Source organism: Malaya genurostris, chromosome 1 (genome assembly GCF_030247185.1).
Source record: "Malaya genurostris strain Urasoe2022 chromosome 1, Malgen_1.1, whole genome shotgun sequence".
NCBI lineage: Eukaryota > Metazoa > Arthropoda > Insecta > Diptera > Culicidae > Malaya > Malaya genurostris.
In genome coordinates this window covers 136,616,700-136,636,034 of record NC_080570.1, presented here as the reverse complement: position 1 = coordinate 136,636,034, position 19,335 = coordinate 136,616,700, and the positions used below count along the sequence as shown (strand labels likewise).

At 36.3% G+C, this 19,335-nt stretch overlaps 4 protein-coding genes across 4 annotated transcripts; 2 read left to right on the top strand and 2 right to left on the bottom strand.

Annotated features, from left to right (window-relative positions):
• Positions 1-2,703: 2,703 nt before the first annotated feature.
• Positions 2,704-5,835, bottom strand: LOC131425869 (ribonucleoside-diphosphate reductase large subunit). The gene is made up of 5 exons (XM_058588119.1): positions 5,638-5,835; positions 5,480-5,568; positions 5,237-5,414; positions 3,415-5,033; positions 2,704-3,351 (listed from the first exon to the last, which is right to left on the bottom strand). The coding sequence occupies exons 1-5, from the start codon at positions 5,675-5,677 to the stop codon at positions 2,764-2,766; spliced, it is 2,514 nt and encodes an 837-aa protein (XP_058444102.1). The 5' UTR covers positions 5,678-5,835; the 3' UTR covers positions 2,704-2,763.
• Positions 5,836-9,908: 4,073 nt separating this feature from the next.
• On the top strand, positions 9,909-10,809 carry LOC131425867 (density-regulated protein homolog). The gene is made up of 2 exons (XM_058588116.1): positions 9,909-10,069; positions 10,129-10,809. The coding sequence occupies exon 2, from the start codon at positions 10,130-10,132 to the stop codon at positions 10,727-10,729; it is 600 nt and encodes a 199-aa protein (XP_058444099.1). The 5' UTR covers positions 9,909-10,069; position 10,129; the 3' UTR covers positions 10,730-10,809.
• LOC131425868 (DNA-directed RNA polymerase III subunit RPC9) lies at positions 10,806-11,662 on the bottom strand. Its single transcript, XM_058588117.1, has 2 exons — positions 11,527-11,662; positions 10,806-11,466 (listed from the first exon to the last, which is right to left on the bottom strand). The coding sequence occupies exons 1-2, from the start codon at positions 11,532-11,534 to the stop codon at positions 11,082-11,084; spliced, it is 393 nt and encodes a 130-aa protein (XP_058444100.1). The 5' UTR covers positions 11,535-11,662; the 3' UTR covers positions 10,806-11,081.
• A 4,308-nt stretch (positions 11,663-15,970) lies between these two features.
• On the top strand, positions 15,971-17,689 carry LOC131425866 (uncharacterized). The gene is made up of 2 exons (XM_058588115.1): positions 15,971-16,496; positions 16,549-17,689. Exons 1-2 carry the CDS (start codon positions 16,359-16,361, stop codon positions 17,521-17,523), a joined length of 1,113 nt encoding a protein of 370 aa, XP_058444098.1. The 5' UTR covers positions 15,971-16,358; the 3' UTR covers positions 17,524-17,689.
• Positions 17,690-19,335: the final 1,646 nt, after the last annotated feature.

Sequence of the window (19,335 nt, the reverse complement as noted above, 5' to 3'; positions counted from 1 at the left end):
TTAATCAGTCTTCAGATCTTGAACCCCTGTCGTAAATTACACGACAACGTCTCTTCTTCTTGAAGAACTAGTCAAATTTACTTCAACTCTTCATCATATCGAGCAGTACAGTATTTCATACCCATTTGAATGATATAGCTCTAGTAGTATTATGTTAACGCTCGTATCCGTACTGTATTTTACAGTATTGTACTGTATTTTCGACTCAAATACTGTGTACTGTTTTTTACCCTCAAATCTACTGTATTTTAATTTGTATTGTATTTTTTCACACTAAAATTTAATACAGAATTTTAAATCTTCAACGCATCGAATTTCGATCTGTGGCAGTACAAGAACAGTAACAACACGTAGCGAATGTGAATGAGAACACAACAACAACACACACAATTTTTTTCATTAATAATTCTTGTTCAGAGCGCGTCACAACAATCAAGCGAAACTTTGATGATTGAAAAAAAGAAAAATGTCTCACCCAAAAAGAAAATATACTCTAAATCAAAATCATTATCAAAAACATCCGATTCTCAAAAAATGTTATTATTACTTTCGCACATTTTTCAGTTTTTGACGAATTTTAAAATGCCTTAAAAGGAAATAAAAAAATAATTGAGTTTATGAACTTGCTTTGAACGATTTGTTTAGTCTTGTTAAGACGTAGAGCCGTATTGAGTAAGTTTTACATGATATGCGAATACAACTGTGTGATGAAAACCGCGAAAAAGCTACCGCAGAAACGGTACTCGAACCCGATAATAGTTCCTATCCGGTTAAATCGTTTTGCTAAATAAGCTATCCTGCATGTGGAACATACCAATAAAACGGACTAATTGAGGGCTGAAACACCTTGCGGAGGGATTGTTATTGAGAAATTGATACAAATGAACGCCGTAGGGCCCGAACACAGCTGAACATGCTCGGTTCTTATGTTCAGTTAGGCTGTTTGTATGTGTGTCTCACATGTAGGATAGTTTAATAGGCAAAACGATTTACCCGTATTTGGCTTGCTACGGGTTCGAGTCCCATCTCTGCGGTGGCTTTTTCGCGGTTTTCATTACATAGTTGTATTCGCATGTCATTTTTTCAATCTGTTTTCCTCGTAAGATGCTGATCAAATTTATATGCTTTTGTTTTTTATTCACTATTTTTTAGAAAAAAGCGTACTGTAAAAAGTACTGTATTTTCAAAGACGATGTACTGTATTTCCTTGATTTTTACGCCAAATGTACTGTTTTTCGTAAAAAAAAACGAGCGTTACACATAGTAATATCCTTTCTTATTTGATTTATATTCATCTCTATGAATTCTTCCCCTTTAATTCTGTCTCTGTGTGCATAGATCTTCATCCAATACCCATGTCTTCCCACTCAGTTTAGTTGAAAATGACTGTGAAGATCGTTAGTGTTTACTACACATCGCACTTTCGTAATGGAAAAGAACTGATTCTCAAGCTTGATTTGTAGTGAAAGTGTTTATTGGTGGTATTACTAGCACTTCTTTAGTCGAACGTTCTAATTTGAAAGTATTATCGTTTTTTTGAAAACTGAATGCATTACACAGAAGGCATGAGCCATTTAGATTAATTTGCTTGTCGTACAACGCGTTTTCTAAGTGTTCTAATTTTAATTTATCATCCAATGTGTTTTATCAAGTATGACTGGACCCTTCTCGTAACCTCTGGCTGTTTTTTTAGATTTCCGTTTTTATTGTGAAAGAACAGTTACATTTTCACAGTTATGTGCACCTTGTATAAATTTGGAAGTTAAAAAATAAGCTTTTTTGCCCTTCAATTTATCAAAAGTTACATTTGGTCGTCAAATGGTGAGATAACTAAGTCCTCACAAGTTCCTATCTCATGCCTCCCCGAGCGTCTATGATGACATTTGGTCAATAGAACGGCGTCGACTGGATGCTATCGCCTTCTGCGTTAGTAGCAGAATGAAGGGTGCGAAATGGTTTGTAGTTTGAAGCTCATCCTAGAGTGCAATATTTATGGTAGCATATTGCCACATGTGGTTCTGTTGTTTGTTGCATTATTTGTTATATATTGAATTGAATTATATTACATTGTATTATATATTGTTGTTATTATTAGTATTAATAATAATATTATTATTATTATTACTATTATTATAATTATTATTATGATTAACAAAGAAATATTATATTTCCTGCAGTACTGCGACGAAAGAAGAGCATAACTTACACTGCGACATTAACTGTTATACATTGTATCATAGCATATCATTTCATATAGTATCTTCTTACATTATATTTTATTATATTGTATTATATTATATTACAAGTATATGTATTGTGTTATATTGTATTATGTTCTAGTATATTGTTAGAATATATTGTGTAATGTTATATTATAATGTGCGTTATTATATTATATTATACTGTGTTGTATTATGTTATATATTATTACATTACATTATAATATCACATAGAACAGATATCCAACAGACATTCATACGTGCGAAGTCGTGTGCAACGGTGATTTTACACAGCTTTGCAAAAGAATGTCCCATATAGAAAAAGGTCAAGGTTGAAGAAATTTGAAAATTCCCTTTTCAGTAGACATTATGAAAAAAATGATTGTGTCTCCCCACTTTCTGCCATTTATGGGGCTGTGATGGGTGTGAATGTATATCGAACTTCATCCTATAGAAGTGATATTAGTTAAAAATTTACTCGTGATTAACATGAAATTTTATTTGAAATATTCATATAAGTAAAATTACAATAAGTACACATGACCTAAGAGCCACACATCATACAGTCTTCTTTATTCTCCAGTGAACATACCATCTCAGCCATTCGTCGGTTACGATCGGCAAATGACCCATTCATCTGCGGCGATTCCATACCGGCCATGGAAGTATCCCCGTTCATCTTTCTCGGTGTGCTGCTGGTTCCATTCATTTTTGCCGCTGACGAAGAAGCTCCTGCGCTACTGCTATTCAGTCGGCTCGTATCAACTAACTTGCTCTTATCCACCGTAAACTGGATCGCACTGGCAGCGGGTTTCGTGCGCAGGTAGTACATTCCCGTTTTCAAACCCATCTTCCAACCGTAAAAATGAATCGACGTCAGCTTGCCGTAGTTTGGTTCCGCTACGTGAATGTTGAACGATTGCGACTGGTCAATGAAGGCACCTCGATCAGCTGCCATTTTGATGCTGGTTTTAACCGAAATTTCCCAAACAGTTTTATACAAATCACGGATATGTCTTGGGATTTCTTCGATAGCTTGAATCGACCCGTTACTACCAATAATCTTATTTTTCATCTCGTCGTCCCAAAGATCCAATTCTGTAAGGTCCTTCAGCAAGTGGTGATTGACAACCTAATAGAAAAAAAATCGCATATTTAAATGTACGCGCCAAGATGTTTTTTTTTCATCTATTACCTGAAATTCTCCAGACAACACTCTTCGGTTGTAAATGTTGGAAGTGTACGGCTCAAATGATTCGTTATTTCCCAGTATTTGCGCTGTAGAAGCCGTTGGCATCGGTGCTAACAGTAACGAGTTGCGAACACCACTCTTCGCAATCTTTTCCTTAAGTGCCGCCCAATCCCACATATCAGTTGGTTTCTTATTCCACATGTCGTACTGCAGGATCCCCTTGCTAACTGGACATCCACTGTACGTTTCGTAAGTACCCTCCTTTTCGGCAAGTTCACAACTAGCTTCCAATGCACCGTAGTAGATCGTCTCGAATATTTGCTGATTTAGCAATTGTGCCTCTTCACTGTCATAGGGATAACGCATCAAAATAAACGCGTCCGCCAGACCCTGAACGCCAATTCCGATTGGACGATGGCGCATATTCGATCGTTCTGCTTCCGGAACAGGGTAGAAATTGATATCGATTATTTTGTTGAGATTCCTCGTGACAGTTTTGGCTACTGCTTTAAGCTTCTGAAAGTCGTATGTTTTGTCCGGTTTTACAAACATATTAAGAGCAATCGAAGCAAGATTACACACTGCGATCTCATCTTTGGAAGAGTACTCAACAATTTCCGTGCACAGATTGGAACATTTGATGGTACCCACGTTTTGCTGGTTACTCTTCCTGTTGCACGCATCCTTATACAACATGTAAGGCACACCAGTTTCGACCTGCGATTCAATGATGGCAAACCAGAGATCTTGTGCTTTGACTTTGCGAATGAAACGCCCTTCCTTTTCATAGCCGGTGTAAAGTTTCTCAAACTCTTCGCCCCACGTTTCCGACAGTCCCGGGCAGTCATGCGGACACATCAAACTCCATTCCTCGTTAGCCTCCACTCGCTGCATAAATAAATCGGGTATCCAAAGAGCGTAGAACATATCCCTAGCGCGAACATCCTCCGCTCCAGTGTTTTTCTTGAGATCTAAGAATTCGAACACATCCCCATGCCACGGTTCCAAATAAATGGCGAATGCTCCTGGTCGTTTATTTCCACCTTGATCAACGTATTTGGCCGTGTTATTGTACACCCTGAGCATTGGAATCAACCCGTTGGAAATCCCATTGGTTCCCGCTATGTAGGTTCCTTTCGCTCGAATACAGTGAACATTCAGCCCAATACCACCAGCCGACTTAGAAATCAAAGCACATTGCTTCAACGTGTCGTAGATGCCTTCTATACTATCGTCACTCATAGTCAAGAGAAAACAGGAAGACAATTGGGGTCTGCGAGTTGCTGCCGCAAACATAGTTGGTGATGCGTGTGTAAAATAACGTTCCGACAGTAGGTTGTACGTTTCGATAGCAGCGTCGATGTCTTCGCCGTGAATACCAATTGCAACGCGCATCAACATGTGCTGAGGTCGTTCAGCAATTTTACCTTTAATTTTCAGGAGATATGAACGTTCCAAAGTTTTAAAACCGAAGTAGTTATAACCGAAATCACGGTCGTAGATAATTGCTGAGTTTAATCGGTCGGCATTATCCATAATAATCTTATAGTGAAAGTCCGAGATCATTGGCATTTTAGTCTTCAGGTGCTCATTTTCCATTGTGTACAAATCATGCATTACATCTGTTTAAAAAAATGGAATAATCAGTATCGCATAACGATAATCGCAGAAACAGCTGCAACCAAGAATATGCGGTTCATGTTTACACTGTTTTTGTGAGTGAAGTTTTCCTTAGACATAACAAAAACAGTTTCGCTTTCATTAAACAATTGACTAACAGACGAATGATTTGTTCAGTGCGAGTGGTAAACACTCGCTCACTTACCGGAAAAATGTTTCTTGGTCTCCTTGTGCAAGTTAGAAACGGCCAATCGTGCGGCTAGGATAGCATAATCCGCATGTTCCGTGGTCAGTGTTGCTGCCGTTTCCGCTGCTAAATTGTCCAATTCCTGCGTAGTCACTCCGGAGTATAGCCCATTGATGACCTTCAGCGTTATAGCAACCTACAATCGCAATACATACGAGAACTTTAGATTCCGAATAACAGAAATAAAATGCGTATACATACAGGATCGACAAAATCCATATTTAGTCCGTAGCAAAGCTTCTGGATGCGAGAAGTGATTTTGTCTAGATGCACTTCTTCCTTGCGACCATCTAAGTAAGATTATTGAATATATCATGAAACAGACAATGTTCAAGAAATAACCTGTTCGATTTCTTTACCTCGCTTGAAGACATACATCTTGTTCGATTTTAAAACCATGTTCACTTTTTGAACTAACAGTTATCTTGTAGAATACAACCAACTAAGTATAAATAGTTACACAACTAACAGTGAATAGAAATAGTAATATATGAAATATACGAGAATTAAGAACTGTCACATAGAATAAATTGCTAGTCAATGAAGTTTTCCCGCAAATTTGTACGTTTCAAGCGTTGTGACATTCCTATTTCATTGACAATGTTACAGCATTGGAACAGATGGAAAATGAATCATTAACGGAAACAATTCGATAGTCCCAGGACAAAAGGGCCTAACTGCAAATGAGAGCCTCTCTGTGTTTACTTTCTTTTGATTATTACGGAGCCATTATTGCAAATTCTTTAAAGTTTCCAATATAAATCGAAAGCTTGTAGTTTTACCTTGAAGGTTTTGCGAAGAGTGAAGCATCAAATATGAAATCAATTCGGTAAATCATGAAAGAAAGAGTAAACGAAGAGAACCTGTCATTTGCAATTAGGTTTTTTTGTCGTGGAACGGTCGAATTCTTTGTTGATTTTTTTTCTAAATGGCCGTATCCCGTATACGCATGGCTGACTAAACGCTGCCAGCTGGAAAAATATGGCTGGCAGACATTCTGGTGACCGACTGCCTTACCGCTTCCAGATATACAACTCAAACGATACAACCGTATCCACCAGGATTTCTCCACATTGAAATCTTTGACATTTTCAGCGAAGGTGAGAAGATGAAAACTCTCGGCTAACTTAAATACAGGCGACTGTTTTGTCGAATTGGATTTGACAACCGTCACTGAATCAATTTTGCTAGCCGTCTGGTGGCCAGAGATATAATTTCAAAAATCTGTGGTCAAATCCAAAACCTGTCTGTGAAAATCTGTGACCGATTTTCGTACCCCAATAGCAGTTCAAAATCAAATTTGGTGAGCAAAATAAAAAAAAAGGTCTCACTACCAACACGCTGTAACTTTTTGGTGCTAAACTGTACTCGATTTACAAAATCTGAAAATCTGTGATTTATTCAAGAGTCTGTGAAAATCTGTGATCATTTTCAAAAATCTGTGAAAATCTGTGTTAGTTTTAAAATCTGTGCAGAAAACTCAAAATCTGTGAAACACAGATTAATCTGTGAACCTGACATCCCTGCTGGTGGCCATGGCTGCACAGGTAGCCAAAACGCTTTGCGGGTATAAGCAAGTACCCAGCAGACCCTGTCAGCTTGGAGCTATCTCAATTTTCAGTTCAGCAACGCCATCGCACGGCATCACATTCAACATATCATGTCAATTGTATGGGCGCGCAGTGCTGCTGTTTTGGCGCACACGAATTTGACATTTCTCTCCTCTACTTCTATGTATGAGATTCAATGAGGACTCGCCTGAGGGCACCATGCTCGCAAAAAACGATGTTGCCAATGATTTGTTCGAGAAATGTGAGAGCTGCATATCTTGTTAATATGATGTCTTTGTACCCAGTTAACTCGATAATAATTTGATTCGGAATTCAATATGATTTCCAATTGGATTTCAAATCAAATGCAATAACCGATTTTGAATCGGATCAAAATCCAATTTCAGACATGTTAACTGGGTACCATTTCATACAAAGAGTTATGTGGTAAAAGATGAATCTGCTTTGTCATCAATTGAATCGAGAGTAAACAACGAGAAATAAATCCTATAATAAAAAAGTACGGGTGTATAATGTTGGAGACATAACTGGATATCGTGAATACGTATAGTTCTTTATGATAAAATAATGATGGTTCTGAAAAAAAAACCTTTTATGAAGGCGTTCATGATAGAGAGTGACGAACTGCGTTCGAATCTGTTCTGAGTCGGTGTTATGCATTTTATATAGCAAATCAGCAGAAAGTTTTGCTACAAACCATAACTGATTGAAAAATTGGCCGTGAAGAAAAATTTTGCATAATTCTTTGGGTATACAATTATGGTTCTAAATAGCGACATACTAAAAAGGCTGTACGGGATTAATTTATGACATTCAGAAGGGCCAAATTATGTAATTCTCTAAGACACTGTTTTGATATAAACGATTTAAACACTGTTGCGATTTTTGCACTGCGAAAATTGCACAAAGCTAATCAAATTATCCCAGATTTGCACTACACTGAAGGTTTTGATTACCGATTTGCAAAGAAGCAATCTTCATAGTTCATTAGATAACATAATGTTCCCTATTGTCCATTTTTCATTGTATTTTGCTCCAATGCAAACGACCAGCAGCAGGATAATGCAATCCATCTTCTTTGAAGGGAAAATGACTCTGCGGCCTGTATGTTTGAGGTTTTGTACCACGCAAAAGGTCTGCGCTTTCATTGCCGACAAGGCAAGGAAGCGTGATGAATTTTCCTCATTATTTCCAAAACATTTTAGAAAACTTTGTTTTTCAGTAATTTATGGTTATCTCAAGCAGTTAAAAATTTAATCACAAATATCTGTTCATATTTAAGATAGCTTGTAGAAAAGCCTATGTTGTTGAGTTAAGTACATCAAGCGATATTCGCGATAAATTTATGCCCATTCTTGTACGGGGTAAATTTTGAAAAGGCGTAAAGGAAGTCGAATTCACGACAAAAAATAAAAATAATTACTCTTCAACGCGTACCTTTAAATTTAAAAAAATAAATATTTGTTTACCTTATTATTGAATGCGTAATTGATGCATAATATCTTAAGAATATCGTGTCAAAATTTGACGTTAATTAGAACAATTTTTTTTTCAAACCTGTCGGATTTTAATACCTATCCGACCCGAGCGCACTTTTGTTGCCTGGCAGATGTTTCGCTCTGTATAATGCCTACCTGTACTCTGCATTTATTTTGATAGAAATTTCAACCTAAGTAAAACATACTTATATATAAACTATATATTTTGTCCCTATAGAGAATAAAATTTAGTGTAGCTGTAAAAATTGCACCAAATTTTAAAGCGTTTTCGTCACAATAATCCAGAATTTTAATCAGAATAAGTGTCGTCACTCACCAATTTCATGGGTGCCACGACTCGGTGAGCAACGTTACCGCTGTAGGGACAAGCGACTGGCAGATTTTCTTTGTACGCCGTTTGCCAAACGAAAGACAACCGATTTGCTCGAAATTTGGCTCGTGGAAATAATTGTCAACTGTGTTCAAATTCGGAGAAAAGGTAATCGTCGAAATTTTCATAATCCAAAGCTTTTTACAAATTATTAAAAAGATTTTGCTTGAAAAGGATAATTTAGCAGTAATTCAATCTACCGAAAGTTCGTGATTGAATACCAAATTTCGTACAGACTTTTGAAATTGCTTCTACGCTCGTCTAGTCAGTTTTGTGTATCATACTTTAAGCGGCCCTAGCACGATTATTAAAAGTGATAATTCTAAAAAGTAATATCATTTTTAATGAACATGTAAGGCCAGTAATGATGAATTCTTCATACAAATTTGGAAAGCGGCCCTTACACGAGAATTATTAATGTCATTTTGAATGATTACTCGTGTAAGGGCCGCTTTATAGAGAACTTGAAGCTTGCAGACATTTGAAGACAAACACGAGAAAAGGTCCTAAGTGCAAATCAGCAATCTTTTTTTTTTTTGGTCCAATCAGCAATCTTTCCATCTAAAACTTCACATAGGATTATAGCAAAAACCATCAACTTTCGATATGCACTATAGAATTTGTTGGAAATTACTGGAATTTGCCGTAATAATTGAAAGAGAACGTAAACCAAGAGAAACTGTCACTTGCACTTGGGACCTTTTCTAATGTTCATCGAGATTTTTTCGGATTGGGATTTACCAGCCTCCTGCTATGACGTCATGAAACTGTGGCCAGCATCATTCTGCTTAAACCAAAACAATGAAAAAGAATGGCTAACAAAAAATTGGATATTACAAAGTACTTGTTTATTCAGTACCCTTTACCGCACTTCCCCGCAAATTATCGATCAGAATATCATCACTACGATAAGAAAAATTAAGATTTTACTCGATTTGAAACGCCCGAATGTTTGTTTACCATACTCTGAGAGCTCTGATTGCCCACCAAATGCCCCAGATGTTGGCTACGATAGCACTTGCTGGAGTGCCCTATCATTGCCACCGGGCTGGGATTTACAGACTATTGCAAACCTGGCTGAATTTTTTTTCATTTTTTTACCTGGCATCTCTGAATCTCAATGACAGCATGCAGACAACAGAAGGTAAACAAAAAGAAACGGTAATTTCCACTTCAGACCTTTCCAACAGTTTATCGAGATTTGTTTTATAATGACAGTCAAACATTTGCATTTGACAGCATTTTAGGATCTATATTGGGTTCGGTTAGACTGGAAACGAAACCAACAAGAAAAATTATAAAAGTATATTTTGTCAATTTTGTTAACTAAATTGCAAGAATTTTACAACATGTGAGTTATTTAAAATATAGCAAAATCTATATTCTATGATAAATAATATCTTCTCTCAGTATGGTCGGCGAAATCCCAGACAAACTTCAAATTGGCCCCAAAGAAGGTATACAGTATCCCTTATCGGTTCAGTACTGTGGAAACTGTTCGATGCCACTGGAATATTGCGAGTACTATCCAGATTACGAAAAATGCAAACAATGGCTGCGAAAGAATCTACCAGGGGAATTTGAACGAATTAATTTGGGAGCTGCAGATACTGGAGCAACTAAACCAGCTCCTGGTGGAGGTGAAGGAGCAGCAGCAACGGAAGAAGGGGCCGGTGAAGAAGACAAAAAGCGCCAAAAGCGTGGTGGGAAAGGTATCATGAAAACCAAAAAGGTCAAGGAAGATGGACCGAAAAAGGTTTGCGTTTCTCGTTCTGCTCGTGGCAGGAAAAAGTCAGTTACGGTTGTTACCGGAATGGCAACCTTTGATATCGATCTTAAAGTGGCCGCAAAATTTTTTGGAACCAAATTTGCGTGCGGTTCATCGGTAACCGGGGATGACGAAATTGTCATTCAAGGCGATGTAAAAGACGATTTGTTCGATGTTATTCCTGAGAAATGGCCAGAAATTGATGAAGATTTTATTGAAGATCTGGGAGATCAGAAACGATAGATCAATTCTAGGTTTTAATCTCCTACAAAATCCGTAAAGTATCATATTTAAAAATAAAAACAATAACATGTTGGCTCAAATTCAGCGAATATCTTTATTCAAGACAATTCATTATCGTTACAGTATAAAGCGCTAATTCGTAAGACTACTGTCAAGTAAAATGCTGCTCCGAACAGAAGTCTGTGGAAAGAGGCAGGTATATCGTCTTGGAAGTAGATGCTTTCTAGCATCTGTTCTGACATAAAACTTTTTATTTGCTATAAGCACTTTTCTCCACTTGCGTGCTAATTTCAGTTTTTCGGCTTTATTCAGTGGCCTTAAAAAAATTTTCAGAATCCGAAATAATTTACTTTTAACCTTCCCCGAGTTGACCTTCTTCTTCTACAGGACTTGCACGTAACTTAGAAGCATACTCTATTATCAGATTAACTTGTTCGTCCGTCAAGCGTTCGTCTGAATCCTCTATCATAATTTGGATGTGAAGTGCTGAGCCTGGGGGATCGTTTATCATCATTAAGCACTCGTTTTTAGTCAGATTGAACTGCTTCATTGCTTTCAGGAACTCTACTATAGACTCAGAACATTGTTCTTTGCATGCTGTATCCTCCAAGTATTGAACCGTTTCATACGTGATGGTGGCCAAATTGCGCAATCCATGCTTCTTTTTGCTGCTTTTCATGTTTTTTAGTGTGCTCATAACTTCGAAGTTGGTTAGGATTGCGGCATTGGGATTGATACTGTAACAAAAAGTTTATCATTAGTTTTAACGTATATGTTTACTGGATAAATTTATTCACATTTCCATTTTGCATAAAATTTATTTAATGTAGAAAAAGAATATGAAAAGAATCAACTATGGTCGCTTCAGAGCCAGCACAATCAAAGAAAACACGAGTGTTGCATTCAAAACATACTTTTGACATGCACAATAACTTTTTTTTAAAGCGGCGCAAAATAGCCCACACGTCTACTTGTGATAAACCAAAATTAGGTGAAAGTCACAGAAGTTTTTTAAAATTAAAACTACCCTGAATTGAGTAGAATGTATACTGCTCAATTTTGGGTAATGTAGCGTTTACACTTCTGCTGGCTGCCAGCATGCTGGTGTCAGTGTACTGCCCTCTTAGGAAAAAAACGTTCAACGGTGGTCCTTCGTTGGTCCAATACGTTCAATCATTGGACCTCCGTTGAACGTTTTTTCCTAAGAGGGCAGTAGGGTAACAGAGGTATTTTGGCCACTTCATATATTTTGGTCCACCTTACAAACTTTATCGATTTTATCGGATTTAATTGATGTGAAGTAACTCATGTTACATAAATTTGAAGGTAAACACATTAAATTACCTATTGCGGAAGGGTTTTTCAAAGATATTACAACATTTGGTGGATATTTCTTCAAAGTGGGCCAAAATAAAATCAATCCTAAAGTGGGCCAAAATACCTCTGTTACCCTACACTGACACCAGCATGCTGGCAGCCAGCAGAAGTGTAAACGGGTCATAAATACATATACGTAATTTGAGATGAAATTACAGCTGGACCACCATGTTTTTGTGATCATCATTTTTTCCGAAAAGATGAAAACAACTAAGAAGAACATAATAAAAGTTGATGCTAAATATCTGTGATTTGTTGAAGCAAAGTTGATTTTTATATGCTTGATTATACATGTGATATCGTTATGAAACATGCGGTGCCAAATTGTAATATGAGATGTTGTTTACGATAGCACTGGCTAGAACGACTTTATTGCTGCCACCGGGCTGGAAATTGATTAGTTCCATCAATGATAATGAGTAACTCTTACTCTAAATTTGAGTTCAATTTAACTTGATTTTACGATTACTATTCGAGAGATCAGCCTAAAAGCCTTAATAACCATTTGTAGCAACAGGTGTCATTTTTTGTCAGTGGGATCGCGTATTTTCATTTAGCTGTTCATATGTAGCTGTTGCAAGGGAGAGTCGCTTAATAAAAACGGTCTCATGTCTGCAAAAACCGGAATGATAATCTGTGCTCTTGGTTGTGCCATCAACGTAAATATTGTGTCCAGGAGTGCTCCGTATTGTGCTTCAGAATGGAAACGAATATGTCTGCAGCACTATGTACGAAATCTGCAGATTTACAGACAAATCTGCAGATCTGGCTTCTCTGCGGACATGTGTGTTAAGGTGCGATTGCCACAATACTTCAAGCAACCGCCACATGATATGATGTCTTGAAGTTAGAAATCAATCGAAGACAAACACGAGAAAAGGTCCTAAGTGCAAAAAAGAGTTTCTCTTTGTTTATTTTCTCTTTCGAGTATTACGGCTCAATCAGCAATCCTTTAATCTAACACTTCACATAGGACAATAGCAAAAACCATCAACTTTCGATATAAACTGTAGAATTTGCTGGAAATTACTGGAATTTACCGTAATAATTGAAAGAGAAAGTAAACCAAGAGAAACTGTCATTTGCACTTGGGACCTTTTCTAATGTTCATCGAGAATTGTAAACGAAATAATAAATAAACACAGTGAGGTTATGTTAAGTATTAAATGTTAATTACTCAATATTTAAGTACAATATACTCAGAAAAGGAGAAATTTTTAAGCAAATTTGATATATCTCGGTTAATTTTTCAAAAGGGCGTATAGGCAAGTGAAAGTTTGTTTACTTGCTTTTCTATTAATTACCAAGCGGTTTCCACGTTTATCACACAACTCTTTGCATGAAATGATACCCGAAACTTTCGACTTTCAAACAGAATAGTTATATCAAAGAAAATCTTTTTAATCACATCACAATAATCGAAAGAGAGAGTGATTAAAGAGAAACTGTCACTTGCTTATACGCCCTAATGAAAAATCATCCGAAATATGCGGGATAAAATTACACTCAAAATATGAGTGCTTCTTTTTGGCTCATATACAAATAAAGCATTACTTAGTAAATGAGTAGATTTTACACAAATAATGTTTTCAGTTTAAGAACTCAAATTTAAGTAACTAAGGAGTTACTCTAAATTAGAGTTATAGAAAACCTTCGTAATCTGATTTTTGAATGCAACCTTCGTGATTTGTATGGAGAATTCATCATTAGATTTGTATGGAGAGTTCATCATTATTGTCCTTACATGTTCATTAGAAATGACATTACTTTTTTAGTAATGACACTTTTAATGATCATGTAAGGTCTGCTAAAAATGCTCGTCATGATTTTTTACTTATTAACTACCCAAGTAACCATATGCATTATATCACTGCACATTTACAGCTCTATTTTTACATTGTTAATGTATAATTACACTAATCCTACAAACTTTAAAGCGATGTGCATTAAATTTTCATTCAAAATGTAACTGAGCATTATTTTACAACAACCTTCCGCCGTGCTATATATGCTATTCAATGTTATATTTTGGAGCAACAAAACTTTAATAATAATTATAAGAGTAACAATCATATAAGAGTCTAATAATCGCCCTTCTTAGCTTTATAATAGCATTATAAAAAGATGTGTAGCTCCGCTGCTTTTAATAAAATTTTACGTGAATTCTAAAAGCTGAATTTATTCAAAGTTATAATGCGCCGTAGTTACTTGGGTAGAGTCAGTGGCGTAACAAGAGGAAAGGTGGGTGTCAAAAGGGGCAGTTTTCTCGGGTGCAACGTTATTTTTGGGATTAGCAAAGTATGATTAATGATGATTAACGGTTTGTTCTCATATATATTGTTTTTGCGCTAAGATCATTCTTTATAGTTCCTGTCATTGCATGTCAAAAGAAAGATATCGTTCCCTAGGCCTAGAACCACAAATTAATTATTTTGAGTATTGTGCAAATATATCATTTGTGACTTACATTAAGGGAAGGGGGGGGGGGGGGGTAACTTTTTCGTGGATAAATATTGAGAAATAAGTCGGTGAAGAGGTATTTTTGAGGACGCTTCTTAAAAATCATGAGCAGCATAGAGTTTCTGATTTAAACACGACTCTTATTCGAGCGTGATTTTTCTTTCCTGAACGCATTGCTGGTTAACAATAGAATGCCGGTCTGGCTTCTTAGTGCTTTTTCCCGATCATGCTACGCTTGTTTCATAGCTCTCTCACACACTCTCTCGACCGGAACTAAAATCTCCGAATAGTGTAATGGCGTTACGTCGGTAGGTTCAGTGCGGCCAGATCTATCTGTTTTGCTTTGTTCTTTAAAGTTCAATAAAAAGACTACTTCATTTAAATATTTTTATTTTTGGTGGTTGTTCAAAGTAAAAACTACAATTTTTCCCGAAAAAATCCGCCATTTTATAGCTGTAAAGTCTCCCCAAAATAACGAACAACGAAAAAGAAAACGTTGGGGTCTGGTTTTTATATGTAGAAAGTGTGTGCAAAATTTGAAAAACAAGGTGCAGTAGTTTTTGAATGACGATGGACACAGACTTTCAAAACCTGCTTTCGAGAATATCGCGTTTAAAGTTTTTTGTCTATAAAATGAATAGAAACAGTTAGGGCTGAAGGGCCCTAACATTTTCATAACATCATATTTTTTCTTTTGTAATTTGGTATAATGAAACATTTCAAGTATGTTTTGTCAAATTTTTAAGTCAATCGAAGCAGAGATCTTGGGCCTGTGCGCCGAGCTCTTACTTCTTTGCAGTATGAGATAACCAAAAATAAAGACCCATAACATGCTGAGTTTTGTTCCGATAGGTTTGAAAATTTCACAAAATATTCTTGAAATAGTAAAAACTACAAGAAAATACAATGATTAAAATAAATAATTTTTCAAAAGTGTTAGACACTATCGGCTCCTTAAATGTGCAAATTGCCCTTTAGTTATCAGATTTGCTCTTGTATATCAGTAACATTTGAATTTTTTTCCCTTTCGGAAAACTTAAAAGTCGTGGATACAGAACACAATAGAAATGTTCAAAATATTCTTATGGCAGTAAGCTTCAACTCATATGAACTTTTAATACAGGAATCTGGAGAGTCTGCCAAATGTCTGCTAAGCATTGCTTCGAATCCGCTGATATCGACATGATACAATAATAAAAAAGAATTATTTTAAGTTCACTAAAATTATTTCGATGCCAGATCAAATAACAAAAAGACACTGGCCGGGAAACCATGTTAGAGGTATTTCATCTTCGCGTGACTCTTACATATCAGAGACTCTGCTATTAACGATCGATCGTAAATAATTTGTGCATAATATTAAGTAATTTACGGGCAGCATGTATAAAAATAAAACTCTCGGTTGATTTTTCAATAGGGCGTATAAGCAAGTGACAGTTTCTCTTTAATCACTCTCTCTTTCGATTATTGTGATGTGATTAAAAAGATTTTCTTTGATATCACTATTCTGTTTGAAAGTCGAAAGTTTCGGGTGTCATTTCATGCAAAGAGTTGAGTGATAAACGTGGAAACCGCTTGGTAATTGATAGAAGAGAAAGTAAACAAAGAGAAACTGCCACTTGCTTATACGCCCTTTTGAAAAATTAACTGAGAACTAACGGAATATGAGTTTATTGTGAAGCTGTCAAAATCAGAATCAGAACGACGATTTTGTTATGCCGAGTGATTTTATTTGGTGTATAGATTATTAAATTGTACTTTAGCATTAAGGGAATATTCGGATTAATAAATTATGAATCAGAGTAGCATAACAGCAGCAAGATGTCGACTTTGTCTACGATTGGTTGATGAACAGGAACTGATACCGATGCTTCAGGAAGACAGCCCTGGGCCGCTCCATAGTTTCGCTGAGAAATTGCTGTCTGACGAGGTAAATTTGTTAGATTTTCGATTTAATCTATCTAATGTATCCATACTATTAGGAATTAAGCGATGCGCAATCCTGCAGTGATTGCTTCTCTATGTGGAACATGATGCAGGACTTTCTAAATTCATGTCTGAGAGCAAATGAAGTTTTACGATGCAGCAAGAATGTAGCGGTTCGGAAACCATGGATCGCATCTAATGACGAGCAGCACATGTTTATTACAGTTTGTCGAGTGGTGAAGCGACATTATAATGAAATGGGTAAACTGCTTGGTACACTGAAACCAACACCATGGAAGAGATCCGTGATGGAAAAGAACGCTCAGGAATCTCCACCTAGCACTTCGAATTTCAGTCAAGTTTCACCTACTTTGCCAAAACTATCGTTGAAAACGTATAGGAAAAGTAATGAGGTCGATTTTGATCGTAATAATCCAATAAAAGTTTCAACGATGACAGAACAAAGTCATTGTCTTAAGATAAAAGAAGAGGATCCGCTTGACATCGATGATTCCTCTGCTTTTGTAACAGAATTTAATGTGGGTCGCGAGGATCCCGCAGAGCATACAATTACCTTAATCGAACCAAAGGTCGAGCAGATTGATCTGATTGATAGTAGCAGTGAAGATGCAATGGAAACACGATGGGTAGATAATTCAGATAAGAAGGAAACTGCTATATGCTTTGACGAAGAGAAGTTGAAAAAAATTTGTCAAATTTGTGGAACTAAAGCCGAAAATATGGCCGATCACTTAGAAACACACATAAGAAAACCCAAAAACAGAAGAAAGAGCGAAAACCAAGAAAAAGAGAAAAATGCAGTGGAACCAGGCCAGTTTAAGGTGTTTCCTCCTAGAAGAAAGAGGAAACCCAGGGTTCGAGTTGTTACTCAAATTACTAAGAGAAACAGTGTGCTACAAAGAGCACAGTTACAAACGGGTACGTTACAATGTAAAGAATGCGGAATCCGTATGTCCAATCTTCTAGTGGCGAAACTTCATGCCCGCTCACATAATTCTGGAAATCGCTGAAAACTTTTATTAGTCGATTAAAACAATAGTGAATCTGAAATAATTAAAAATAGTCCACAATGTAAAGTGTTAATCACTTAACAAAAATGGGATGGCATTAAAATTTGTATACCCAAAATCCAATTCGTTTCGCACAGTTTCTTTCTGCAGTAAATAAATTGAGTTATTAAAGGAAATGTTTTTATTTCTAACGTAAAGCCCAGAATAACGACATCAGATTGATCAGGAATCAGAACAAATTGGCTCAAATGGCGCGTTCTCCTTGATATTGTTCCAATCGATTAAAATATTTCGATTCGATCGAAGTACAAAATAGGGATGTACATTATTTACGAAGGCGAAGGACTGGCTTGTCATAAATTTACGTTGTCTTATCCTGTTGAACAACCATTACAGTCGATTTAAAAATTACAATTAATTCTATTCAATTTCACTACATTATATACAAATATAGAGGAATTAATTTTTCTTATTAGGTCGAATTGGTTCATTCCACTAACCGCTCAAAAAGTAATTATAGGTTGAAGCCGAGGTTAAATAAACACCACAACAATAAATACGTGGTCTTTCTATTATTTTCAAAGTTTTAGGAGATTACTCAGACTCATGATCAATCCCGTTTGAAAAATGCATGTTTGGACTGTAAATGTTTATTATTAACCAACGAAATGCCTACTGGAAACAGGAAAATCAATGAAAAACAGAAAATTTTGTTAAAAATGGAACCTCATAGGCTTGCCTGCACACATTTTCCAATCCGTGAAACAGTTATGTCATTTGAACTACTTTGAGAATGCGATTGAACACATTTTGAAAGAAGATTGAACTTAACGCCGTACATGTACACTTTGCACTGTCGGTTTGATTTAATTTTCAACCTCACACACACATCTTCATAACACAAGCAAACCATCCGCGAATAAGGTTTCTTAACCTTCGTTAATTGGTAGTTTGGTGAAATCTTCTTCTTTGAAAACCAACAAACAGAAATACGAGTCATTTCTTAAAACATGGTTAGGCTATTCAAAATTTTGTCTTTCTAAAACCGTGTCACTTTTCAGCAACTTGATTACATTTTGTGCAACGGACTTGAAAACTCAGAAACCCAGTTTCGTTTATTTGATTGGTAGTGGTGTCTTAGTAAAATATTTTAGAAATATAAATTCGGGGCTCCAACTCCTCGTATTAGAAATGGCTCAATAATGGACCTCAATCTACCGAATTCGTTGAAAAAAAAATGGTTGACGGTTAAATGGTTTGCTTCAAAATCGACCCACGATCGTCCAGAATCAGCTTCCCGTTGGATGTTTTATTGGACATTCATCGGACCAACAGTCGAACGTATTGGACCAATGGAGGACTCTTTCGCGCTAGCGATACATAATGTAAACGTAAATCTTTTTTAGGTTGACGCAGATGAAATGGTGCCAAATTGTCCGATGATGGTCCGATTGCAGTGCTACGATCGGGTGGATATCGTGTTCAATCGGTTTAATAATCGGGACGAGTTTAACCGATTGGTTCGGAATGCGACAGATCTGTGTTTTACAATTAATTTACTGAAAATTTGTAAAACTTACTGAGCCTTACCAATGAAATGTCATTTCAGAGTTTACAGATCGTGTCAGTAAATATTTCGTAACTTCTACATAGGCTTTACCGATATTCAGTAGTCATTTGACAGACGACTGTAAGTTAGGTAAATTTAAACTTATCGTTCAGTAATATTTTACCAATCATAACCACAAAAATATTTACCGAAGCCTAAAAGAACAATTTAGTGTGTAGTTTTTGATTTCGCTTATTTTCCAC